This window comes from Ammospiza caudacuta, chromosome 9 (genome assembly GCF_027887145.1).
Source record: "Ammospiza caudacuta isolate bAmmCau1 chromosome 9, bAmmCau1.pri, whole genome shotgun sequence".
NCBI classification, from domain to species: domain Eukaryota; kingdom Metazoa; phylum Chordata; class Aves; order Passeriformes; family Passerellidae; genus Ammospiza; species Ammospiza caudacuta.
Genome location: NC_080601.1, coordinates 30,695,615 through 30,718,436, shown reverse-complemented (window position 1 = coordinate 30,718,436; position 22,822 = coordinate 30,695,615). Strand labels below are relative to the sequence as shown.

Here is a 22,822-nt window from a genome sequence, read left to right as displayed (position 1 = left end):
AGGAATGAGGTTAAAGATCTCATAAATGAGACTGATCTTGCATCTTTGGAATTTCTGAGAAAATCTGGGAAATTTGAAGTGACAATGAGAGAATCAGACAAAGCTCTTCTAAATTTTGAACATCCAAATCACCAGTGAAAAACGTATTGCTTACTTCATGGGTAATTGGAAATATTCTTAGATTTATGCTGTTTTTTTTGACAGATTAAATATAAAGAAGAATATGAAAAAACAAAAGGAAAAGCAACTGAAACCAAAGATTCAAGACTTTTGCACTCTCTGAAGGTGGCCAAGATGAGTAGTGAGGTAAATTATTTCTTACTCAAAAGGTGGTTTTCATAATTATGAAACTTTCAGCAACATTGTGTGATCTATCACTGTTACTGCTGTTACTGTAAGAAATTCTTGCAAACATTTAACAAAATTGGTTTCCTTCACCATCTGTTAATCTGCAATGATTGGACAGCAGGGGATTTTGGGCAATGGCACCCTTATTTTGGGGCAGGAAAAATAACATCCAGTTAAAACCTCAATATGAATAAAATATCATCATATTAAAACCTCAGTATAAACTTCTACACAGAACTTTTAAGTCTGTAATGGTATGTTTAAAAGTAAGATTTACTATAATAGAGAAAATGTCTCTAGAATTTAGAAAATTTACCCTGACATCTGTTTTGTCCCTCCTAGGACCTGATTTCTAAATGTGTTTGGGGTTTTTTTGCCTAATCTGCATAAAGACCAGAGAAGAGAGGGGACTTGAGACAGCTTTGTAATATCTGATACAGACAATCTATTTTCACTCCTGTGTCTAGATTGCCTACAGAAAAGGTTTTGAGGAGAGCAAGGCCCATTTCCATCTGCCCATGGACATGATAAACCTGAGGCATGCCAAGAAGGCTCAGGCACTGGCCAGTGACTTGGATTACAGAACAAGACTCCATGAGTACACTGTGCTGCCAGAAGATATGAAGACCAAGTGGGCAAAGAAGGCCTATGATCTCCAGAGTGATGTAAGATGATGTACAGCCAGCTTAACTGTTAAAAACAGCACGAGAGATTATAACCTTTTCCATTTGATGGTAATTCTTGTTTCATATGAACACTGCCTCATTGTATTATGGCTTTTAAAGTGTCTTTGCAATGACTTTGCAACTGGAATGGGTGCATGTTCACTTGCAAACATTATTCTTGTGTTCTCTGTGCCAATAAATGTAATTTTCCTCTGCAGCTCCAATATAGGGCAGATCTGACATGGATGAAAGGAGCTGGATGTATCACAGAAGGAAGTCTTAATATCCAGCAAGCCAAAAAGGCAGGAGATTTAGTCAGTGAGGTAAGCAAAGTTCTCAGGCTTCTGGCTGTCGTTTGTTGAAAGGTTCATGCACACTTACTCTGTTACATTGTGTGGAATAAGTACAGGATTCCTAACAAGGAATATCTGAGAAATGGAAAAACTGATGGGCATAATTTAGTTTAAAAGATCCTGGGTTAGAGATTAAAATGACATTTTCCCTTTATATAATTATCAAACTAATCTGTGAGGTAGACATCCCTGTATTTGTGGTTCCACCTGTTTTCATTCTCCTGTCCATGTTGCAGATCAGCATTAAATTTCCATTGAGTTTCACGTGCTGCATGAAGTACAAAAAGGCTTTAAGGAGCAGTATTGAAAAATTAGATATTTATCAGCCATAGTTGAAAATTTCCTTGCTCCTTGGCAAGTAGGGGCTGTGACTTTACTGATAGCTTCAGCTTTTCCTGCTTTTCATAGCTTTTGCTTTATTAACTCATGGCTTTGCACTGCCATTAACCTTATGGAAGTAAACTTCCTCAGCTTCTTAACTATGGTTGAGCAGCCTCACTAGTGCTGGGAAAACTAGAGAACAGAAAGAAGAATAAATTAGGGGAAGTTTGACAAGAGGGATAAAATCCCACTCAGTTCTGGAAGGAGGAGCAGAAGCCAGTTAGTTACTGGCGATCACACTCTGACACCTTGGGTCTCTGACATCCTCTCACTACTCCTACAAGGGGAAAAAATACATCTTAGAAACAAAAGAAGAGCAGCAACTTCAGATCTGGTGTCTTGCTACTGACACCTGCTTCTGGGGTGTGCTGTGGTAGTAATTACTTCCACAAATATTTAATCCATAATGATCTGCCTTTTCCTTCCAGCGCTGCGCAAGGCCATGAGAGGCTGCCAGTCACCTGAACTGGAGCCTGGTGGATATTATTTTAGAGATCTCTACTGCCATACAAAGCCTGGTGTTTTGTCATTTCTTTGCAGGATGTCACTACCTTGTGTTCCATGCAAGGTGACAAAACATGCTGTTTTTAATCTGCCGCCCTCCCTTCCAGGTTTCTAAAATAAAGCGATGAGCACCTCTTTGAAGTGCTGCATGCTTTTTTAACTTCTATTTTGTGTTCCCCTGGCAGAGACACAGTGCAAACTGATCTGTTCACCCATCAGTTCAAACAGAAGAATTTCTCTCCTGAAATGCCAGATAAAGAAAAAAACTGCATTTATACCCTTTCTAGGTGGAATGCCCCACTTCATGACTGAACTGGTAGAATGAGAATTCAATTAGAGAACACAACTTTGCTTGGTCTCCCCTGTCACAATGTGGTCTTGAAACAGAGTCCTGCCTTTCCTTGTACTATGTCAAGGAAAGAAAGGATGCTTAGCTTGCTTTCAAATGAGGGGTGCAAAAGGTTTAGGCAATGACATCAATTTAAAACAGGCCTATTCTAAAGCCTTATGAAGTGAATTAAAGTTTTCCATTCACCTCAGTGTGTTTCAGATGTAAAACAAAATGCAAAATGGAATGAAACTATGGACAGTCTTATTTACCAGACTAAAAATATTAGTTTCTATGCACATTTGTCCATTCAAACAGATTTTATATAAGCACCAGAGGATGAAAAAAGAACAATATTTTTTCCCATCTCTGAGACTTGAGCCAGAGATGGGAAAAATATTGCCTTGTGGAGGTGTCTCATAGCTGTTCATTCCAGAAGGGCTTGACTGCAATGTCTATGCCTAGCTCTGCTTTGAAAAGAGCAAGATTTTGAATTCAAGTTACTTTCAGGACTCTGAAACTGCTCGCTCTAATTTAATTATCATCTTAATAATATAAAAATATCTCAGTAAGATATGTTCTGTGTTTTGAACCATCCATGCATGTGCTTGAGAAGTCTCTTGTAAGGAAATGAGATAGTAACAATGACTGTGTGGCCTATCAGCTCTCTTGGTTCCTGACTTAAGTCATGCCCAGGTTGAACACCACTCACTGGTTGGTGTGCAGCCCAGGTCCTGTAAGAGATGTAGTCAGCACATCTGACACCAAAGATATTCATTCCTGCAGTGTCAGCAGCAGTGCATTTGGCACACACTTGTGCACTGCCCTCCTCACCTCAATATACCAGCAGTGGGTAGTTCTTGGAAGCTTATCTTATTGATTCCTGTGCTAAAACTCTCCTGGGAATTTACAGGGCTCTGTCACTCATGTTCTTTTTAAAAGTGATACATTTTTAGGGGAGGGCAAGTACTGTAGAAAATTTTATGTAACTTGCTTTAATTTGCTGCAGAAAAAGTACAGGCAGAAGGCTGATGCTCTGAAGTTCACCAGTGTGGCTGACAGTTCTCAGATCAAGCACGCCAAGAAAAGCCAGGAACTTCAAAGTGATGTGAGTCCTTGACTGAATTTGTCTCTTTGCAAGCAGCTTAGGCACAATGTGGTCATTCCTGACATATGACACAGTGTGATGGTAAGAGAGCCCCCAGTCATAAAGCCTTTCAATGTATAAAGTTTCTTCAGATTAATTCTAAGGGGTTTTATTCGTTTATTTGATTAATTCTCTCCTTGAATTCTTTGAACTAGAACAACAGCAACAAAAATCCAGCACCGTTGGGAATCTCTTGTGTGCTTATCTCTTGTGTGCTGAAAACAAAATAGTAACCATAGATTTTGAGCTTTATAGTAGGGGCTTCTTTTTCTTTGGGATGTAAGAAATGTAGCACTTTGTGAATGGGGCATATTTTCATAGTTTTCAACAGCTCCTCCAAGAACTTCATGGGCTAAAACAGAGCAGTTAATTTCTCTGCTGTTGTAGCCCTGGGATATAAAATGGGGATGATTTCTACTCAAAACATAAAAGGTCCTTGATGTTTTCATTCAAAGTTGTAATGTTAGTCCTCATGGAGTGTTGTGTCAGCAATTACATTTAGGTCACAAATGTTCTCTGCAGATTCAATTGATAGTATTCTTCATTTCATGCCTAGAATTCTCTGTTTCTGTGTCCTATTAACAAGAAGTTGCTGCAGTTTAACACTGGGTGAAATATGCTCTTGCATGCATTTTGTATAGAGTATGAATTGCTGTCAGCCTTATAGCCAGATAAGTAGCTAACTTTGGGAAATAAAATGTCCTGATATATGTGCTGTTTCACATCTTCCTTGAAATTTAACCATGAGTAGTTTAGTCAACCTGACTCTGTAGGTCAGTTTTTAACCCTATATTTAACACAAAAGTTCAAGATGCTAAAGAATAACTTTCCCAAATAAGTTAACCCTCACAAATCTTTGGATATTTGGAATGTTTTAACCACTATTCTTTAATCATTAAATGTGGAGTACTGCTTGTTGACTCTGCTTTGCTTCCTGTGTTCAGGTTGCCTACAGGTCAGGGAAAGAGCAGTTTCTTCATCAGTACACCATCAGCAAAGATGACCCTGTCTTCATGCTGGCCAAAGCAAATGCTGCCAATATCAGTGAGGTACTGTGTGATTCCTTCACTCCTGTGAATAGTTATGCATGTAAAAGTTATGTTCTTTCTCAGAGAAGGTCCTCGTGTTTTAGATTTAAAATCTTGAAATTTAATCCCACACTCCTAATAAATCGTGGTCAAATCTGCTGCTCTGAAGACCTGCCACTTCTAGAGTTTGGAGCTGTGCATTTTTCACACTCTTCCAGGCAAGTGGCACACTGACAGTTTTGCTGGAACCAGTGAGATATTGGGGTTTCAGTAACCACAGCATCCACAGTTACAGGATTTTTAAGGGAGGACACCAGGTTCTGATCTGTAGCCATACTGTTTCTGGGCATGGAGTACAGGAGGGACTCATTACTTGAGAGCTTTCACTGTGACTATAGAAGAAATAGAAAGGATTGAAAATAGTAAAGAAACTGTGCTGTTGTCATCTCTTTAGAAACTCTACAGGAGTAGCTGGGAGAAGCAGAAGGAAAAAGGATTTGTGCTTCGTTTGGATGCTTTGTCATTCTTGACAGCTAAGGCAAAGAGGGATCTGGCAAGTGATGTGAGTATGGTCTCCATCAGCCTCCTTTTTCTCAGGACAGCTGACAGTCCAGGTTGCTGCTAGTGTTGGGGATGTGTCACATATGTCTCAGTGCCCTGAGCCACCCTCACTAGATTCATGCTAAGGAGCGATGGAGGAGTTGTCTGGGTGATTGGCATTCTGTAATTAGTCAGAAGGGTTGCTCTGAGCAATTCAGAGCTTTTTCCCACATGCTGACTGTGTTTTCCTATTCTCATTTTGACCTGAGGGTGAATTTTAGAACTCAGAATGAAGTGGAAATCTCCTGTGAAACATCATAACTTAATGCATCTCTGCCTCTGCCTGGCTAGAAAATTCCTGAAAGAACCTTCTGACCTCTATGCCTGAAGAATGTTGTTTTTCCTAGAGAGAATCAAAAAGAAAATATTTCTTCCAGGTTTTTGTGAACATATTATTATCAAAAAAGGGCTTATTCTTTATAGACACTAATTTCTAAGGCATTCCATTTCTTGTTTGCAAATGATCTTTGTACTGAGGACCCAGCATGCCACACCAATGGCAGACCATTGCTTTGCTCCCAGCAGAGCTGTCAGTTTGGCAGCCTAAATCATTAACTCTTGGTCTGTTTTCTTCTTCACAGGTTAAATATAAGGAGGGTTATGAGAAGATGAAGGGTAAGCTCATTGGAGTAAAGGCTGTGGAGGAAGATTCGCAGATGGCTCACTCCCTGCAGATGTCAAAGCTGCAGAGTGATCTGGAGTACAAGAAGGCTTTTGAGGGCACCAAGAGCCAGTTCCAGATCCCCATGGATATGGTTAACCTTGTTCATGCCAAAAAGGCTCAGAATCTGGCCACAGATATAGGATACAAGACCTCTCTCCACCAGTACACAGCCCTGCCTACTGACAGGAAAGTGGCATGGGCCAAGTGGGCCTATGGATTGCAAAGTGATGTAAGTCCAAAGCTTCCCCTCTTTCAACCTTCTCTCATCCTGCCCATTCCCAGCCCACTTAGCGCTGGCTTTATTCAGACATTTATGCTTGTAATGCCATGACACCTTTATGCACCTAATTTTTCAGCTATTAAACAGTGAATATTAACAGTAAATATTAACCACTTATTTCCTCAAGAGGTGTACTTAATTATGCAATGTTTCTGAGGAGGGTTATAACTCTGTTTATGAGCATGGCTTCTTCAAAGCCTACTTCAAATGCCAATAAAACACTAGGATTCCTATATGGTGTACATTTATTTTTGTTTCCTAATGTGCAGGGAGGTTAAATAATGTATGGTGATAAAATTGGTGATAAAATTCCATATGGAGACCACATGTAACCATCAGATGAGCTGTCTGATACTGTAAACAGTTAAGTTAAGCTTTCCATTCTGAGGTTGTAAGTCAGAACTTTTCAAGAAGACTGAGACAGAAATGTGTAAGGCCTTGTTGAGGTATGACTGCTGAAACCTTTGTGACATCCTTGAGAAACCTGACTTACATTTGAAATGCAGTACTGTTGGTAGGAGAGATTTTGTGAGGAAAGTGAGAATTGCTGCTGTACTCTTTTTCCTTAAAGACATATGGAAAAACAACAACCCAAAATGCTTTCTCTCCAGTAAAACAAAAGGGTATGCTTTGGGAAATGCTGTGTCATTTTCTTTTTATTGCAAGTCACAGATGATCTTTTAAAGAGTGTTCCATATGCAATAAAACTGTAGTTAGACTAAAAATTGCAACCAACAGTAAGGTGTAGACCACTTTTAAAAATTACCTTGCAAGGCATATTGCACAATTGCTGGTGAGTCCTTATACTTCTATTTCATTCTGTATTTTTTTTGCTTTCCTTGCAACTGTGCAATAGTGAATAAAACAAAAGCAGGCGCTAATTTGACTTCATTGTTGTTCTGGAGATGTCTGAATCCTTTAATAGCATTTTAAGTGTGTGAACACCAACAATAGGACATTTTCTTTTCTTTGTCAGAACCGATATAGAGCAGATCTGAACTGGATGAAAGGAGCTGGATGGATAGCCACTGGGTCATTAAATGTGGAACAGGCTAAGAAGGCAGGAGAACTCATTAGTGAGGTGAGATTTCATGACAGCATGTAACAGAATTTGCTGCATAATGCGTGCAAAATGTCTGTATAAAATTAAAATAATTTCCACTCAAAGGGGAAAGAAAAAGGCATACCACATGAAAGCCCTCAAAACCAGGGATAGGACTGGTAATTAGAGGGAAACCAGATACCAAACACATGCCAGTAGGAGTCCATATAGCCTTTGCAAAAACAAAGTAGGTGACAAATGATATTATGAATAATAATGGCAATCAAACAGTGCTCAATTGCTACCCACTAGCCTACCTTTTTAATGAACCAAAACAGGAGAGATGATGAAAAGATGGAGCCATTGGACCCAGAACCTCCTTTTGTAACAGATACACGTTTCTTTCTTGCTCGTTTTTCATATATATTCATTGAAATTCATATAGATATCTCTGTCTGCAGTTATCTATCAACCCTTTATTTCTCCCTATAACCAATATCACTTACAGGAGAAGTCAGACTCCAGAATATTTTGTGCCTGTCCAATGAGGCCTTCAAATGAAGTTCTGGTGTAAATGGTTAAAAGGTTCATAGTATTCTGTTTCTGTTATTTCAGAGGTAGTCCTGCTGGCCAAATCTGTTGTTGTAAGAGATTGAATCCTGTGATTTTTCAATAACTGTAATGCAGAAACCATGTGTCCATTCAGTCTGTGGTGTCTCAGAAAAATAGTCATCCTTTCACAACTGGCTGATTGCTAACACTATTTTTCCCCCCCATGTAATCATCCATTGTGAAGAAGGATGATTTTTTAGGCACAATAAATGAAATCCTCAGCTAGTGTCAAGCAAGGTAGCTTTATAAAAGCTTCCACAGTAATGCCAGCTGGAATAGTAACTGTGAATTCCATTTGGGTGTTTCAATAGTGAAAACTGCTGAGTAGAAATTTGACTCCCTAGGCTGCTCATCTCAACCTTTTTGTGAGTACTAAGTAATGTTAGGTTGCTCTGAGCCTTGTCCTTTCATACATATAGTGACCATATATAATAAAAAACAATTGCCTCTCTAGCAACTTTTTGCAGAGATGTTCTGGTCAACTCTGCTTTGTCTCCAAATTTGATTAAGACAAGGCATAAACCAGTTTTGTTCCCTGTTAAACTCAGTAAGATTGCTCAGTTTTAGGATATTACTTTTGGAAACCAAAACATTACTTATAAGTTTATAATGCATTAAAGTGTTTGTGTGTTTTACATTGGTATTTTTAGTCTTCGAAGGGTCAAGATGTTGCTTCAAATAAACTTGTGTGGGTCACAGCTCAGTTTAAAGGAAAATGACAAGCCATGAGTTTATCTCATGCATTTGGAAAATTTATTATGTGGTATTTGGAGAAGTGATAAAGGTATGGATTGATGGATTTAAGACAACTCCTGCAGGAAGGGTAGCTTTTAGTGACGTGTCCAAATGGAAAAACTGTCATTTTTTTCCACTGCACTGCCTACACCTTAATTATGTATATATAACAAAACCAAGAAGCTCTCAGAAGCTACTATGAGTTCTTAACAGCAAGTAAAATTAATGTCATTATCTAGAAGATATGCCATAACAATTAGGTACTGTGTCAACCACTGCACAGATTGGCTGCAGGTTTAAGGAGGTAACCTAAACCCCTAACCAATAAGTTAAATAGTTGCCATTATTAAAACACTACAATTGTCTATCATTCCTTGCTAAAGGAACTGGAAATGAAAAATACAATTGGTCATACTCTATTTGAAGTAATGTAGAAAAGATTTTAAAATCCTGAGTTCTGGAGTATTTAGGTAAGCAGAACCTGATTTTGAAATATTTTTCTTATATTTAAGGATTAATATTAATTGGCAAAAGGTTATTGTTGAATTGAAACAAATATTAATCTGAAAGTACCTAGGACATAAAGATGAGGAAAGAGGAATAATAATTATGTTCACAAATTCACTCTAATCTCCAGCAACCTATGATTTTTCTCTTTCAAATAGCATGAAAGAGCAGCACAAAATTCACAGCTTTGATCTTTTTCTGCTCAACAGAAGAAGTACCGTCAGCATCCATATGCTTTGAAGTTTACCAGTATTAAAGACACTCCTGAGATGATCCAGGCTAGAATTAGTTATAACCAGGCTGTAGATGTAAGTTATAATGTATATACATTATGATTATAAGAGTGGTATCCTCTTTGAACGACCTGATTGAAGCACTGGCTTTCTCTCTCTTTCTTTCTCTGAGATTATCCTTTGGAACCATGAAACTTCTGTATTCTGGTGTGGTGCATCCCACAAAGAGCATGTTTCTAACTTAGATTGGGAAGAGATCCCCCAGAAGTGAATGGGATTTTCATACAGAAAGCACTTTCTGTCCCACTTATCTTTAGAAGTAAAATTTAGGAGTAAGACTGACCTTTGACCTTTAAAGAATTTTGACCTTCTGATATTCATTAAGGAAGAACATGTCTGGGGTTCTTTCCCTTTTTCAGACAGATCTTTCAAATTTCAGTTTCTGTGTATTCTTTGGAAACAAAACGTAAGGCAGCATGACAAGGAAGGAAAAATAAATTATTTCAAGCTGTCATCCTGCTGAGAGAGAAATCCAGGAGGGGAAACCTTAAAGGGAAGAATTGAGGCTGTTTGGTGTTTAAACATGTTTATTTTTAATAGAAGAGCGATTTAAAAATATTGTAGACTTAACTGGGATAATACAGAAGTGAATAATAAGCAAAAGTCACTCAAAAAAGACAAGTTTCAAACATGAGAGGATGTTTTATTTTGAAAATAGATATTTTTAAAGTGAAGGAGAAGATGAAAGACTTTGTGTAAAACACATGCTATTGTAATACTTTTGGCGTCTGTGCCTTTGGTTTAATTAATAAGACCCAAAAGGCTTACATCTCAGGCAGGATAAATATAAGTAATTTTGTTTCACTGAGTCACAGTCAAAATCAGTCTGGTGCTCTACTTCTTCACACATGGAGCTCTCATTAATTTTCCTCTTAGAGAGCTGCAATACAAGTGGGCCCAGCTGCTAAAAAAGTGTCAGACAGGTGAAATGGAGGAGTCCATTCTAATCCAGAGGGTCTCAAACTCTCCTGGAGAAATAATAGCCTGCAAAAGGCAAGTCAGGTGCTGCAGACATGGGTCAGATCTAAGGCCAAGGAAAGGAAAGTGTCTGTCTGTACCCATCTGAAAGTTGTGGTGTCAATGAAAGAAGAAAACTAGGCTAGTAAGGAAAAGTAATATGAGAAGGAGAAATCTGCATAGCCATTGTAGGGGAAGTTCCAGCTCCAGTTAATTGCATGGAACTCCTCTTACCTGTCTGCAGACATCTGAAAGTTATTTGGTCCTGGGCCAGCTCTGTGCTCTTCCTCCAAGGGTTGATGTGAGTGGCACACACAGACACCTCTTCTGTGATGGGATAAATCACACTCTGAGGTGTTGCAATCTCTTCCCATTGACTATTGAGCACCCTTTGCAACTGACTCTGGAGATAAATTTGGAGTAATTGCACAAATAATTACCATCCAATTTATCTGCCAAAATTGAACACCTTTGGAGAGGTGTTTGGGAGTCTTCAACTCCCTGTATTTCTGTGGAATTTCAAAGTGTTAGTGGGCCACTCATTGCTGCATACCCTTAATAACTACTGTTTATTTATCTTCTTCCCAACCACATATGTTAGAAGTTTTATCAAATTAATATTAAAATATCTAAATTTTCATATACATTGATTTACACACTCAAAACTTCAAGGAGCTCCTCTCTAGCACACTCTAGCTGATAAGTGTATCAGATCCCAAAGGCTTTTGAATCCATTTTGACTGATACAATACCTGTATTTATTAAGCCTCTGCTGCTTTTCTGTAGTGTTTGCTTTCCATAAACTTAATTGTTAATGTTTTTGTTTGAACTAATGATTGAACATGTAGAGAGTACTTGCTACTGAAATTCATCTCTGTTTGCAGAGGCTGTACAAGGAGCATGGAGAGAGTATAAAGCATCAGTATACACCAACAACAGATCTTCCTGAAATCCTGCAGGCCAAATTAAATGCTATGAATATCAGTGAGGTATAAACCTGACTTTTAATATTTTAAAGGAAAGTGGAAATGTTGATAGTGCTTCACTGTTTCTCCTAAATAGGAAATCATACTAGATTTCTTTCATTTCCCCCATATATGATCATTCTATGGTATGTTCTAAATACTTCTGAAGTAATGTGAGAAATCAAACTTCTTATTCAACTTCACCTACATTAGAAAGATTAAGAATGATCAAATAGATAGTATTTGCTAATGGACATTTGTCTTGCAATAATTCCTGTTGTGCTTTGATGGTTTCATTTGTGTTTGCCCTCTGCATTAGAATAGAATGAAACTCATCTGGTAACATCTCTAGGGTCTCAATAATGCTGCAATGTCAACCCTCTGAACAGCAACTCTTCTTAATTTCTGTTCTGTATTTCCTAGACTCGTTACAAGGAGTCCTGGAGAAGGATGAGAGATGGTGGCTATCAGCTGAAACTGGATGCCATCCCCTTCCAGGCAGCAAAGGCTTCGGGTGAAATCATAAGTGATGTACGTGAACCTGCTGCTGATGCTGTCCAGTAGGACATGCCAGTCACTCCAGACTACATCTGCCCTGCTGAGTGACTTTTCATGGGAACAGCATGTCCAGCCAGCTCTGCATCTGGGAGACATCTCCTCAGACTAGTTAGTGTTGCTTTCGGAAGTGCAGCCTCCAAAATGCTTTGCTCTTGTTAAATAAGCAAAGGCAGGTTTGTGAAAGGAAAGCTGAACAGTTTACCTGCTGCAGAGACTGCACAGTCACAGGAATTGCAGTTGGGTGAGGTCTTCCTAGAGCCCACTAAAGCTTCATTCAGATTTACTATCGTACTGAATATTGTCAGAATTGGCTATCTTATGGAAGCCCTTTTATTCAGATATTAACAGCTGGACTAATACTTCTCTTTACTCCTACCCACATTTCTCTTCCTGCTTCCTTTTTAGCACAAATATAAGGAGGCCTTTCAGAAAATGAAAGGGCAGATGGCTGGCTCATGTGGCCTGGATGGTGACATTCATATTGCTCATTCAGTCCGTGCAACATCTCTGCAGAGTGATGTAAGTACAAGGAAGAGGATGGGGGCATTCTTGAATTGGTTTCCTAACTGAGAAAAGTTCCTCAAGGAAGATGCACGTAGCTGTGGACTAGCTGTGGAATAGCCTACTTATTTTAAACTTAGGCTTTCTGTCCCACTTTCCAGATATATTAATATAATTGTGATATTCTTGCCATTCTTCTACGTTATTTAGAGTAACATTAATTTGACAGTAAAAGAAGCCTCTGTTCCATCTTCACACTCCTCTGCTTCATACCCCCACTGCCTGTCACAGAATATTTTACTCTGTGAAAGCATCACTCAGAAGCAGGTCTAAATGAGAATTAGCACTGGTCTTTGTACAGAAGTAAATGAAATTAGTAATTCAGTGTTGATTTTCAATTTATTGTTTTTCTGGAAGACCAAAGGATGAATGAGTTTATGGAATTTCAAGCTGGACTTTTTTGGTTGGGGAACGATTCCCACTTGGTCTTGACATGTGCTAAGAATGACATCATTTGTAGTTTGCTTATAAGAATTGTAACTCTTCAGTGCATTTTGAAGACTGGCTTGATCCAGAAAGCAGTGAAATATATGGGAGTGTGTTCATGGTTCTCAGAAGTGCTTGGTCTTGTACTGATGGCAGGCTTGGACGAACAGCTAGTAGAAAGTGTTTGAAGAATTCATCCATCTGTCAGGTTACTCTAAGTCATTTGATGACTCCAATAACTCTGGATATTCATTATCCTGGTGAACAGCCTGAACATCTCAAATTTGCATAATCTGATTGGGAAATGTCATGTGAAAAAAGTTTTTTGAAGATTTCTGCACCTTTCTTCTCTTGGACAGAGACAAGAAGTAAAAAAAAAAACCAACCCAGCACTAAATATTAGTCTAGAATTATGAAACTAAACTGGCCAAATCAACAAATAACCTGCTTGCATGTTTTACTTGGGCAGTAGCTGCCTCTTCTTGTGGTACTTTAAAAAAATGCAGTAAATTAGGACTTCTCTTGCCAGTTTGCTTAATTTTATAGATTCAATGTATCAAGTTTTAACAAATAAATAATCTCAGTTTAATATAATATAGATGGCTACTTTTTGATGAAGTATAGGCTGCCACATATTCTAATTATAATTATTGATCTTTCACAGTATGGTTAAACAAGTTTGGGAGCTTGTTCTAAAAAGAATAATTTATACTGCAAAATGGAAGAAATATGAGGAACGTCTCTCCTGATCAAAACCTGAATTTTAATTACTTTGCCGTGATATCTATGTGATCTCTTTCTCGCTTGATAGGTGAAATACAAGCAAGGTTTTGAGGGCACGAAGTCTCAGTTCCACCTGCCTCTGGATATGATGCCCCTGGTGCACGCCAGGAGGGCGCAGTCGCTGGTCAGCGAGCAGGAGTACAGGCAGCTGCTCCACCAGTACACGGCTCTGGCCGACGACGTGAGGCTGCGCTGCGCCCAGAACGCCTACAGACTGCAGAGTGAGGTGACTGCAGCGTGGCACTGCCATGTTTCCTGCTGGTTCTGGGGCAAAGCAGCTCTGCTCCAGCTCGTGAGCAAGTGGCAGCAAGTGTTTGGGCAGAGCTGAGGGGTAAACAATGGCTGTTCCCCCTCGATTACGTGGAGGAATGAGGCGTTTGTCTCACTGCGCAGTGGAACAATGTGTAGTAGAGATACTACTAGAGTATCTAGTGGAAACTGGAGAATAAAGTCTAGTAGAGACTAGAGAAACTAGAGATAAAGTAGTAGAAAGAATAAAGAAAGAATAGTTGAATAGAATAGTAGAAAGAATAAAGTCTAGTAGAAACTAGAGATAAAGTAGACTTTGACGACTGGGTAGAGAAGGGTTTGCAAGTGAGGATGATTGGACAGTTGGTAAAAATACCCTTTTTAAGGTCTTTCTAACAATGCAAACCCTTTACCAACTGGTGTTTACAACTTGATTTGGATCTGGGTGAAATTTCATGTGTACTTTCACAAGAAAGATTGAATTTGTAGGATACTTATAAGCTCTGGCCCAAGACACATCCATTGAAATTCTAAGGATGAGCTTAACTCCCTACATAGTCTTGAGTAAAATTAACTTAATAATGCCTTACAAATCTGTAGGCAGAGCCTTGAACAAAGGGCTTTTCATAGATCACATTGCCCCTTCAGTCCTCAGGAGGGGCTGTATCTTAAAAACCTACCTGGCCACAAAATGCTACTATATATCACCTTAACATATCAGCAAACAGACTTAGAGATGACAGGATGTGTCCAAACAAGTGTAATCCTAATTTGGATTACACATTATCAGAGATTCTGAGGCAGGTTTCCATCCATCCTACTCCTCATCCATCTCATTATGAAATGAAATAATATTGTTATAATGTATTTATCAGGAACCAATTGGTAACTTTTGAAATATTAATATTTACAGGAAGTCAGTGATAGGTTTGGTGGTCTGGAAAATATTTTAATGATGTGTATGCAGTGGTTCAGTGCTATTTTTCCTTAGTGTTCCTTGCTTATATTATGACCATTCAGAACTGTTAGAAATCAAGGTTAGTTTGTCTGCAGTTTCTCTTACTTAAAAGAGAAAGAAAAAAACCATATTTTCCTATGTTTTTATAAACTGGTCTCATTTTATGTAAATTTATAAATCAATAATATCTACCTGTGATTTATGTATTATATATGAAGAAAATTCATGTACCTGAAAAAAGTTTTTTCAAGGTTAGAAATGGAAGACAGAAGTTCAAGTAGCATTTGGTGTTCATGAGGCTCAGTAGTCCTCAGAATCCTGCATCTGTGCTGTAGATCTGCCAGGGCTGTATTCACACAGACACATTCATAAACACAAGATCTTAGGGCAATGTGTACAAACTCTCTGTGGTAGATACTAATTTTAATGGAGTTATTGCATATTTTTGGGTGAATAAATATAGGGCATCTCAAATGCAAGCTCGTAATTACTTCTGCTTGGTTTTCCTTAGAATTTATATCGCTCTGACATGAACTTTATGCGAGGCGTTGGATGTATTACCCCAGGGGCCCTGGAGATTGAAGGGAAGAAGAAAGCTTCTGAACTCATCAGCGAGGTAACAAAAGAGGGGTTTGATTTCTCCACTACGAACAAGAGTTTGCCAGATGTCTTTCTATTAGATTGGGCTGGCAAAGTGACTCAGTGGATAATGCCAGACTCCCTCCCCTTGCGTTTGATCATTCCACTCGTGTCCTAACTGCAGATGGGTGAACCTGATGGAGTTTTAGGCTTTGCAAACTTTTGCTAACTTATTTTGCAAGTCTTTTCTCCTGTGTTTCAGACCCAGGAGGTATTTATTTTATGTTATTTATTTAGGAATTTAAATGGGCTTTTCCAACTAAAAGTAAAGCTGTGCCTATCTGTAATAAATACCTTGTATTATTTCTCCAAAATTAGAATGAGCTTTGCAGTGCCCAGAATATTACAGAGTCCTCATCTCTGCACCTGTTTTACAGTCAGTCTTCTTGTTCACCTGCTGCTTTTGTGCGTTGTCATTTTTCTTCCTCTGTAACTGGACTTTTATTTCATCTGTCCTGTTCTCTTCGTACAGTTTCTCATAGTTTTAAATCCTGCATTTTTGCCTATATTCACATAGATGTGAAATGAAGAAAAGTAGGAATTGTGTTCTAAGGAACAAGTTCCTGCTTGCAGTGATCTTGTAGTCGTTTAGTTCACAATTCTGGCATCAGACCACAGGCCAGGTGAAACCTTTTCACAAAAAATCCAGTAGGTTTGTGCAGCTTCTTCTCTCTCTGGACTGGATTGCCTTTGCTTTAATTCCACTACCCTGGGTTAATGACACCAAGGGATGAAATAATCTCATTACTGTTTTCAGCATATTCAGCACGGCAGCACTTTTCTTTCATGTCTTTTTCCTTATTTACTTTTCATGTTCCCTGTGAAATTTGAATGCACCTAACTCAGAATAGCAAAAGGTAAATTAGTCTAAGGATCAATAGACAAACTAGAGTTTTAAGCACAAGAAGCAGTGGAATTCCACTAGAATTGGAAAAAATCCCTTATCTGACAAGGCAGTTTACTTATTCTGCTCATTTTTCTTTGTGTGTGAACTCAGAGTAAATATCGTCAGCAGCCACATTCCTTCAAGTACACATCGGTGACAGACTCTCCTGGCCTCCTTCATGCAAAATTCAGCAATATGATTGCTAATGAGGTAGGCTCTCCTAACGTGAATCAGAAAATATGCTTTTCAAAATGCAGCAAGCTGGGGATGGAGAACTGGGAAAGAGACAACCCTGTTCTGAAAGCAAAATGCATCAAAAAAAGGTGAAAGCATCACTGGTTTGTGCTTTTTCACAGTTAGATCACTTTTATTTTTCCCAAGTATTTAATACAGTTTTCAATTCAATCTCTTTCAAAAAGCTCACATAGTATCCAAACAACAGAGTTCCATTATCAAGTTTTTTGTATGAAATGGAGACTCAAAAATCAGGACTGTGGGGTGTTCTAGAGGGAACTCATTTGCATAGTATGATCCATCTTTGAGAGCTTCTCAAAGAGCCTTTTCTTTTTTAGAGAAGAATCACTGGTCTAAATTCGGAAAAAAAAACCCAAAACCTATAGAAAAATTATCAAAGTCATATATAATAACTTGAAGAAAAAAATTCAAGCTAGAAAATATTCCCAGTCTACCAGAAATATTTGCCTTTTTATTTCACACACATTCATGTTGCCCTTGACATTCTTAGGTCTACTTTCGCCTTGCTGGGAATATAACAATGCCGGGCTGAGAATGTAGTGGTTTGGCATCATCATATATTTATAAAAATTAGTGTAAATATCCTTTATGCCCAGCAAAAGCCCCACATCTTTATGCCCAGAAAAAAACTTCACAGTTTCAATGATATCCTCAGCTATTTTCAGTGATGGTTGACTACAGTTGTCACAGTCATTAACAACTTAAGTACTGCTGTTGTATTATTGAAACAAGACAGAAAATTAATTTCAGTTGTCTCTTTCATCTCTTTGCTAGCGCCTGTATAAAGCAGCAGGAGAGGACAGTCAGCATCACTACACACCAACACTGGGTCTGCCAGAGTTTACACGGGCAAGAATAAATGCAGCCAACCTCAGTGATGTAAGAATTTGTTCTGTATTTCTTACAACTTATTTCAGATGCAGGATGAATTGTGCAGTGGCAAGGAAGATGAATAAGTAGAGGAAATTTGAGGTCTATTCTATTTATGCTTTCCTTGATTTGATTATAATCAAATTAAATCTTCATTAGCATGTATACAGTTGTGAGTAAATTAAATCTACATAAAGAACGAGACATGTTTTGTCTGAGTTAGTAGGATTTCCCAAAGATAATTTAAAAAAAATTCCTTTGATTATAAAGAATGAGACTGTAACACAGAATAACAAATGAAAGATGGTTCCTTTGTTTGTTCCTTTGTGCATTTAAAAGTAAAGCAGCAGTCTACATGTGCCTTTCCTACTTTAGGCAAAATACAGAGAATCTTGGCATAATCTACGTGCTCAAGGCTACAAGCTGACAATGGAAGCACTCCCCTTCCAGACTGCCAGGGCCTCCAGAGAAATTGCCAGTGATGTGAGTTGAATGATTCAACCTCCCTTCTTGCCTAATTTCTGTTAACTTCATGTAAAACAATGTCTAAAGCAGATTTTACTGAATTAAAGCAACTCCATAATCATGTGAGACAAGTGTGAGACAGAATATATTACTTATGAATGAGATTCTTTGTGTGAATTAGGAAAAAAAAGATGAGGAAGAATTGCTGCTAATCGGGAACCAAGCCAGGTTAAACATCTTCCAGTGGGAAATAGCAAATGAATTAAAGTATTTGCAAACAGAAAGAAAAGGGATTCTGCCCTTTTTCAGGCAGTTGGCTCCTCATAACATAAAGTGCCCACTAACTCTGTGCATTCTGTTTTGAGCTGACTTTTGGAACTGTTTAGTATTTCCAAATTGAAATGAAGTCAGAAAAAGCTGAGGGTTCTTTGAATCTCCAAAAATCAGGAGTTCCCTGTCTGGTTAAGAAGAAAAATCAGTGCAAATTCCTGTAAATATGTATCCCCTTAACTTCTAAAATAGAAGAAACAAGTAATCTTATTCTTATAAATATCCCATAATTTAGATTGTTGTATGCAAAACACTCAGACATGGTGATACCCATTTCTCAGAAAGCCTAAGTTCATCCCTTCTTCACAAGATATTTAATAAATTCTAAGAAGATAGAAAAAGTCTTCATTTTATGTGGTACTTAGTTGCATACTTTATCTCTTACATGATAAAATATGAATATATTTCACACCTGTTTCTTTAATGAAGCAACCATTTCTAGTTGTAATTTATAATATGTACTTAACCATATTTTGCAGAGTGCTTTTGGTTACAGCTTCAGATCTGCTCTAGAGGGTACAAGTCTGTAATAGAATTACATCCACTTACAACAGATCTGAATTTGGCCCTTCATCTTGGAAGCACTTTATAAACATTAGATGCTGTAATTTAATCCCCACAACTCTCTTGTGTGGTAGATAAGTGTTATTATCCCATTTCAACTACATTATGAACTCTTCAGGGCCCAGGCCTTCCCTTTAAAGTTCTAAGCACCCTGTTGATGCTGTATAAATAAGCATTATCATCATCATCACTATTTCACAGAGAGGATAAATGCAAGATCACAGGGAGAGTCATAGTCCCAGCTAAGATGAGAATGAGGGGTTGCTGGTTCTTATTCTTTCCAGGAAAACTGAATTTACTCTTTAAAATAGCTGGGTGGCATTTGCAAATCTGAAGGCTACAGAGTGCATGGTGTTTTGCTTTTGTATAGATTTCTTTTTCTTCTGTCTTTTGTTTGTTTCTCTCATATTCTCATTCCCTATTCTGATGGGAATAGAATTCTTAGAGGGATAATAAAAGTACATGATTTGAGGTTAAACACGATCAATGTTTTGGGCATATTCAGAAAATGCAATGAGATGCACTTAACTTTAATGTTGCAGCTCCTGTGGTATTTAAATTTGAGAGCAATGAGATATTCAAACAATTGCTTTCTACTGCTACATACTTTGACTGGTATTACAGAAAACATAGATGTTTTAGTAATTTATCTTAAGTTATTTATGTTGAATAGCTGGTCTAAGTTTGGCACATTTTCTCTTTTCCCCTTTTTCTAAATTTTTAGTACCAATATAAACACAATTTTGTGATGGAGAGAGGAAAATGCATTGGTGCCAGAAGTGTTCTGGATGACGCCAGGTTGCTGCACTGCTTGCGCACCGCCAAATTACAGAGTGAACAAGAGTATAAGAAGGGATCCCAAGATGTGTGGTCCCAGTTTCATCTGCCCATGGACATGGTCAATCTAGTCCATGCCAGGAAAGCCCAAGCCTTAGCAAGTGATCAAGACTACAGAAAGAGACTCCATGAATTTACGGCACTTCCCGAAGACATGAAGATGAAGTGGGCCAAAAGAGCCCACATGCTGCAGAGTGAGGTAAAATCTTTCTTTTGGACACTACCAGCCTCAGTAATAGGATGTACCAGCAGCTCAGGCTGCTCCTGATCCTGACTAGAGAGGGACAAGATAGGATGAGGGACTGGATAGGATGTGAGGGAGAGCCTCACCACTTGGCTCTCACCTTTAGAACCCCAAATCAGGAATCCAAACAAATGGTGATGATGGTTTTGCCTGATACCCTCACTGCCTAGTAGAGTAATGTATGGCACACATGAGTTAGTTGATTGTCATGTCCTTTGTACATACAGGGGAGAACAAAAATGAAGGTTGGATGATTGGATTAAAGTCACACAGTGAGACACCATGACTCTGAAGTGAAGTCAGGATTGTTGGGATTGTGGGCACTTTGCTGACTTTCACTTTTTATTGGGTCTGCCTGATTTTCTTTAATAGATTAGGAGCTAAAAGCAAGCCTTTAATGTAAGTAAAGAAAGAGTAATATGTCCTCCTAGAAATGGGGTTAACGAGGAACCATGAACCAGATAAAATAATTAGTATTCCTGACTTGTACTCACCTCATAAAATTATTTCAAAAGAGATTCTTTTACGCCCAGTACAAACAGGTTATTACTTACTGCTTTGAGTCATACTAATTCACTCGTGGGGCCTTCTCTTGTAACTTGCATATGATACATTATTTAATTCCTGGTGGAACGAACAAATGCAAACAGTTTGGCTTTACGATCTGATATGTGCATGGCAAATGAAATACCTCCAAATGTGAATATGAACCAGGGAGTTTTTTAAAAAACCTTAATAGCTGTGGATACAAAACTGATAGTTAACAATTTTCATTTTCAACAGCATCGCTATAAATCAGACCTGAACTTCATGAAAGGAGTTGGTTGGATGGCTCTGAGATCTCCGCAGATAGAAAGTGTAAAGAAGGCTGGAGAGCTCATCAGTGAGGTAACTGATAAATCTTTCATGGGATAGCAAGTCTGTAGGAATTGTTTACCATCAAGGCTCCTCGTTACATGACACTTACGAATGTAGCTTATCATTTCCTTTTGATGTGGGAGCCTGTTTATACAAGGTGTAAGTTACCAAGAAGCAGTATGGGAGACGCAAGTCCACTGTGTGACACCTGCTGAATATTTTCCATTCCAAATGAAACACAAGAGTATAGGCAAAACATGTAGGAATAAATAAATGCAGGAAACTCCATTATGAAATTCTAAGCAGGTGGTTATGGAAGTTGTGTAGAAAGATACAGCACTGACAACCACAATGAAGGGGCATTTGCCTGCTCAGTATCATGCATTAATGGAGAAAAATTATGAGCTGTCAAAAGCGTAGTGTTCAAAAGCTTTTTGCATGTCAATTTTAGTGGGAAGTCTTTTGTGCACACACTCACATAGACACAATCACAAAAAAGTCCTGTGCCTGATACAAAGGCATCCCCAGTCCCTAGCTGAAAGAGCAACTGAGACTAAAGCAGAACAGCAGCCTCAGGAAAGTGTCTTTTATGTTTTACCCCAGTTAACACACTCCTGGAATTGTCATATATCATTAACAAAAACATATCCTGTTTTTTTTCCTTTGTTTGTTTTTGTTGCCTCCTGCCCCTCTCAGATAAAGTACCGTCAGAAGCCAGAAAGTCTGAAGTTCACTGCTGTGGCTGACTCTCCGAGTTTGATTCATGCCAAAAACAGCTACCTCCAGTGCAATGACGTAGGTTTCCTTCTAATGTATAAGTGACCTTAATTTTGCTGTACCATGATGGATGAAAGAATTGCTCTTGACATTGCTTCCAGTATGACCTGCATTCAATGACTTTTGGCCCCACAGAGGCTGTACAAGGCTGGAGGTTCTGAAGACAGGCACAGGTACACCCTGCCTCCCGATCATCCGGATTTCATCCGAGCCCGCCAAAATGCACTCTACATCAGTGATGTAAGTAAACCTTCTCCTCTGGGGAGCTGGCTTGGTAAACTTATCTGGAAATAAAAACCTTCATGTATGTAGAAGCCAAGTTCTCTGAGCCTGACCAGAACTAAAATAAGCCAGAGGCAGTGAACAGCCAACATGTTGCTAGGTTTGGGCTGGGGGAGTTGGGTAAAGTCTGCTAATTTTTCTTTTGAGCATTCATTTAATTTTCTAGGGCAGTAAGCTATTATTAAGGATTTCAAACCTTCATTATAAATATGATTAGTTACAAATTAAAATCTTTTCTGTTTTGTTTGGGTGAGGGAGGAGGGAGAATCCTCTTTCCTAGACTATGTATTCTACCTTTCTGAAGCTGCAACACTGTGTTGAAATGATCCCTTAGGCATAGTTGTCATCAATCTGAATGTAACTGAATCAGTGAGGGGAATTAGTTTAAAAAGAATTTGTTTCCACATTATCTCATACAGAGGAACTCAGTCTATTCCTAATGTCCTGTTCCCTGACTAAATAGCTGTTGTCTTTACCTGTAGGGTCAGAATGACTTTAGTTTGTTAGGAGCTTTGAGATAGGTGAAAGAAACAAGTAGAAATTAAATTTTGAAGCAATAAAGGAAAATGTAAAAAGTCAAATAATATGTGCAAGGATTGCACACAAAGGAAAGGTCATCCCTGTTAGCAGGGTGTACAGTGATGCTTATATTGCTTCTGCCCTGGCTGTCTTGCAGGATTTCTGGCATCTAAATTTACTTTTAAATTTATTACCACCTAGCAGTACAGCCACCAGTGAAACAGAAGATTGTCTTAAAATGTGGAGTGGATTTTGTGCTCCTTTTCCTATGGTCACAAACCCCAGGAGGGGTGAATCAAAGACTTACAGAAAGCAAATGAATAAAATCAGAAGGGGACAGCTGAAAGTGTCA

The 22,822-nt window shown here is 38.5% G+C and overlaps 1 protein-coding gene across 4 annotated transcripts in view; it reads left to right on the top strand.

Annotated features, from left to right (window-relative positions):
* Positions 1-22,822, top strand: part of NRAP (nebulin related anchoring protein) — a 49,729-nt gene that overhangs the window by 21,253 nt on the left and 5,654 nt on the right. For 3 of the 4 annotated variants that reach the window (XM_058810263.1, XM_058810261.1, XM_058810260.1), the window contains exons 18-38: positions 205-306; positions 816-1,013; positions 1,232-1,336; positions 3,589-3,687; positions 4,671-4,775; positions 5,209-5,316; positions 5,936-6,247; positions 7,275-7,379; positions 9,404-9,502; positions 11,329-11,433; positions 11,833-11,940; positions 12,373-12,486; positions 13,766-13,963; positions 15,456-15,560; positions 16,581-16,679; positions 17,499-17,603; positions 17,970-18,077; positions 19,678-19,989; positions 20,818-20,922; positions 21,589-21,687; positions 21,805-21,909. In XM_058810263.1, the coding sequence (XP_058666246.1) occupies positions 205-306; positions 816-1,013; positions 1,232-1,336; positions 3,589-3,687; positions 4,671-4,775; positions 5,209-5,316; positions 5,936-6,247; positions 7,275-7,379; positions 9,404-9,502; positions 11,329-11,433; positions 11,833-11,940; positions 12,373-12,486; positions 13,766-13,963; positions 15,456-15,560; positions 16,581-16,679; positions 17,499-17,603; positions 17,970-18,077; positions 19,678-19,989; positions 20,818-20,922; positions 21,589-21,687; positions 21,805-21,909 (2,796 nt within the window). The remainder of the gene's footprint in view (positions 1-204; positions 307-815; positions 1,014-1,231; positions 1,337-3,588; positions 3,688-4,670; positions 4,776-5,208; positions 5,317-5,935; positions 6,248-7,274; positions 7,380-9,403; positions 9,503-11,328; positions 11,434-11,832; positions 11,941-12,372; positions 12,487-13,765; positions 13,964-15,455; positions 15,561-16,580; positions 16,680-17,498; positions 17,604-17,969; positions 18,078-19,677; positions 19,990-20,817; positions 20,923-21,588; positions 21,688-21,804; positions 21,910-22,822) is intronic. The other variant, XM_058810262.1, reaches the window with a different exon arrangement.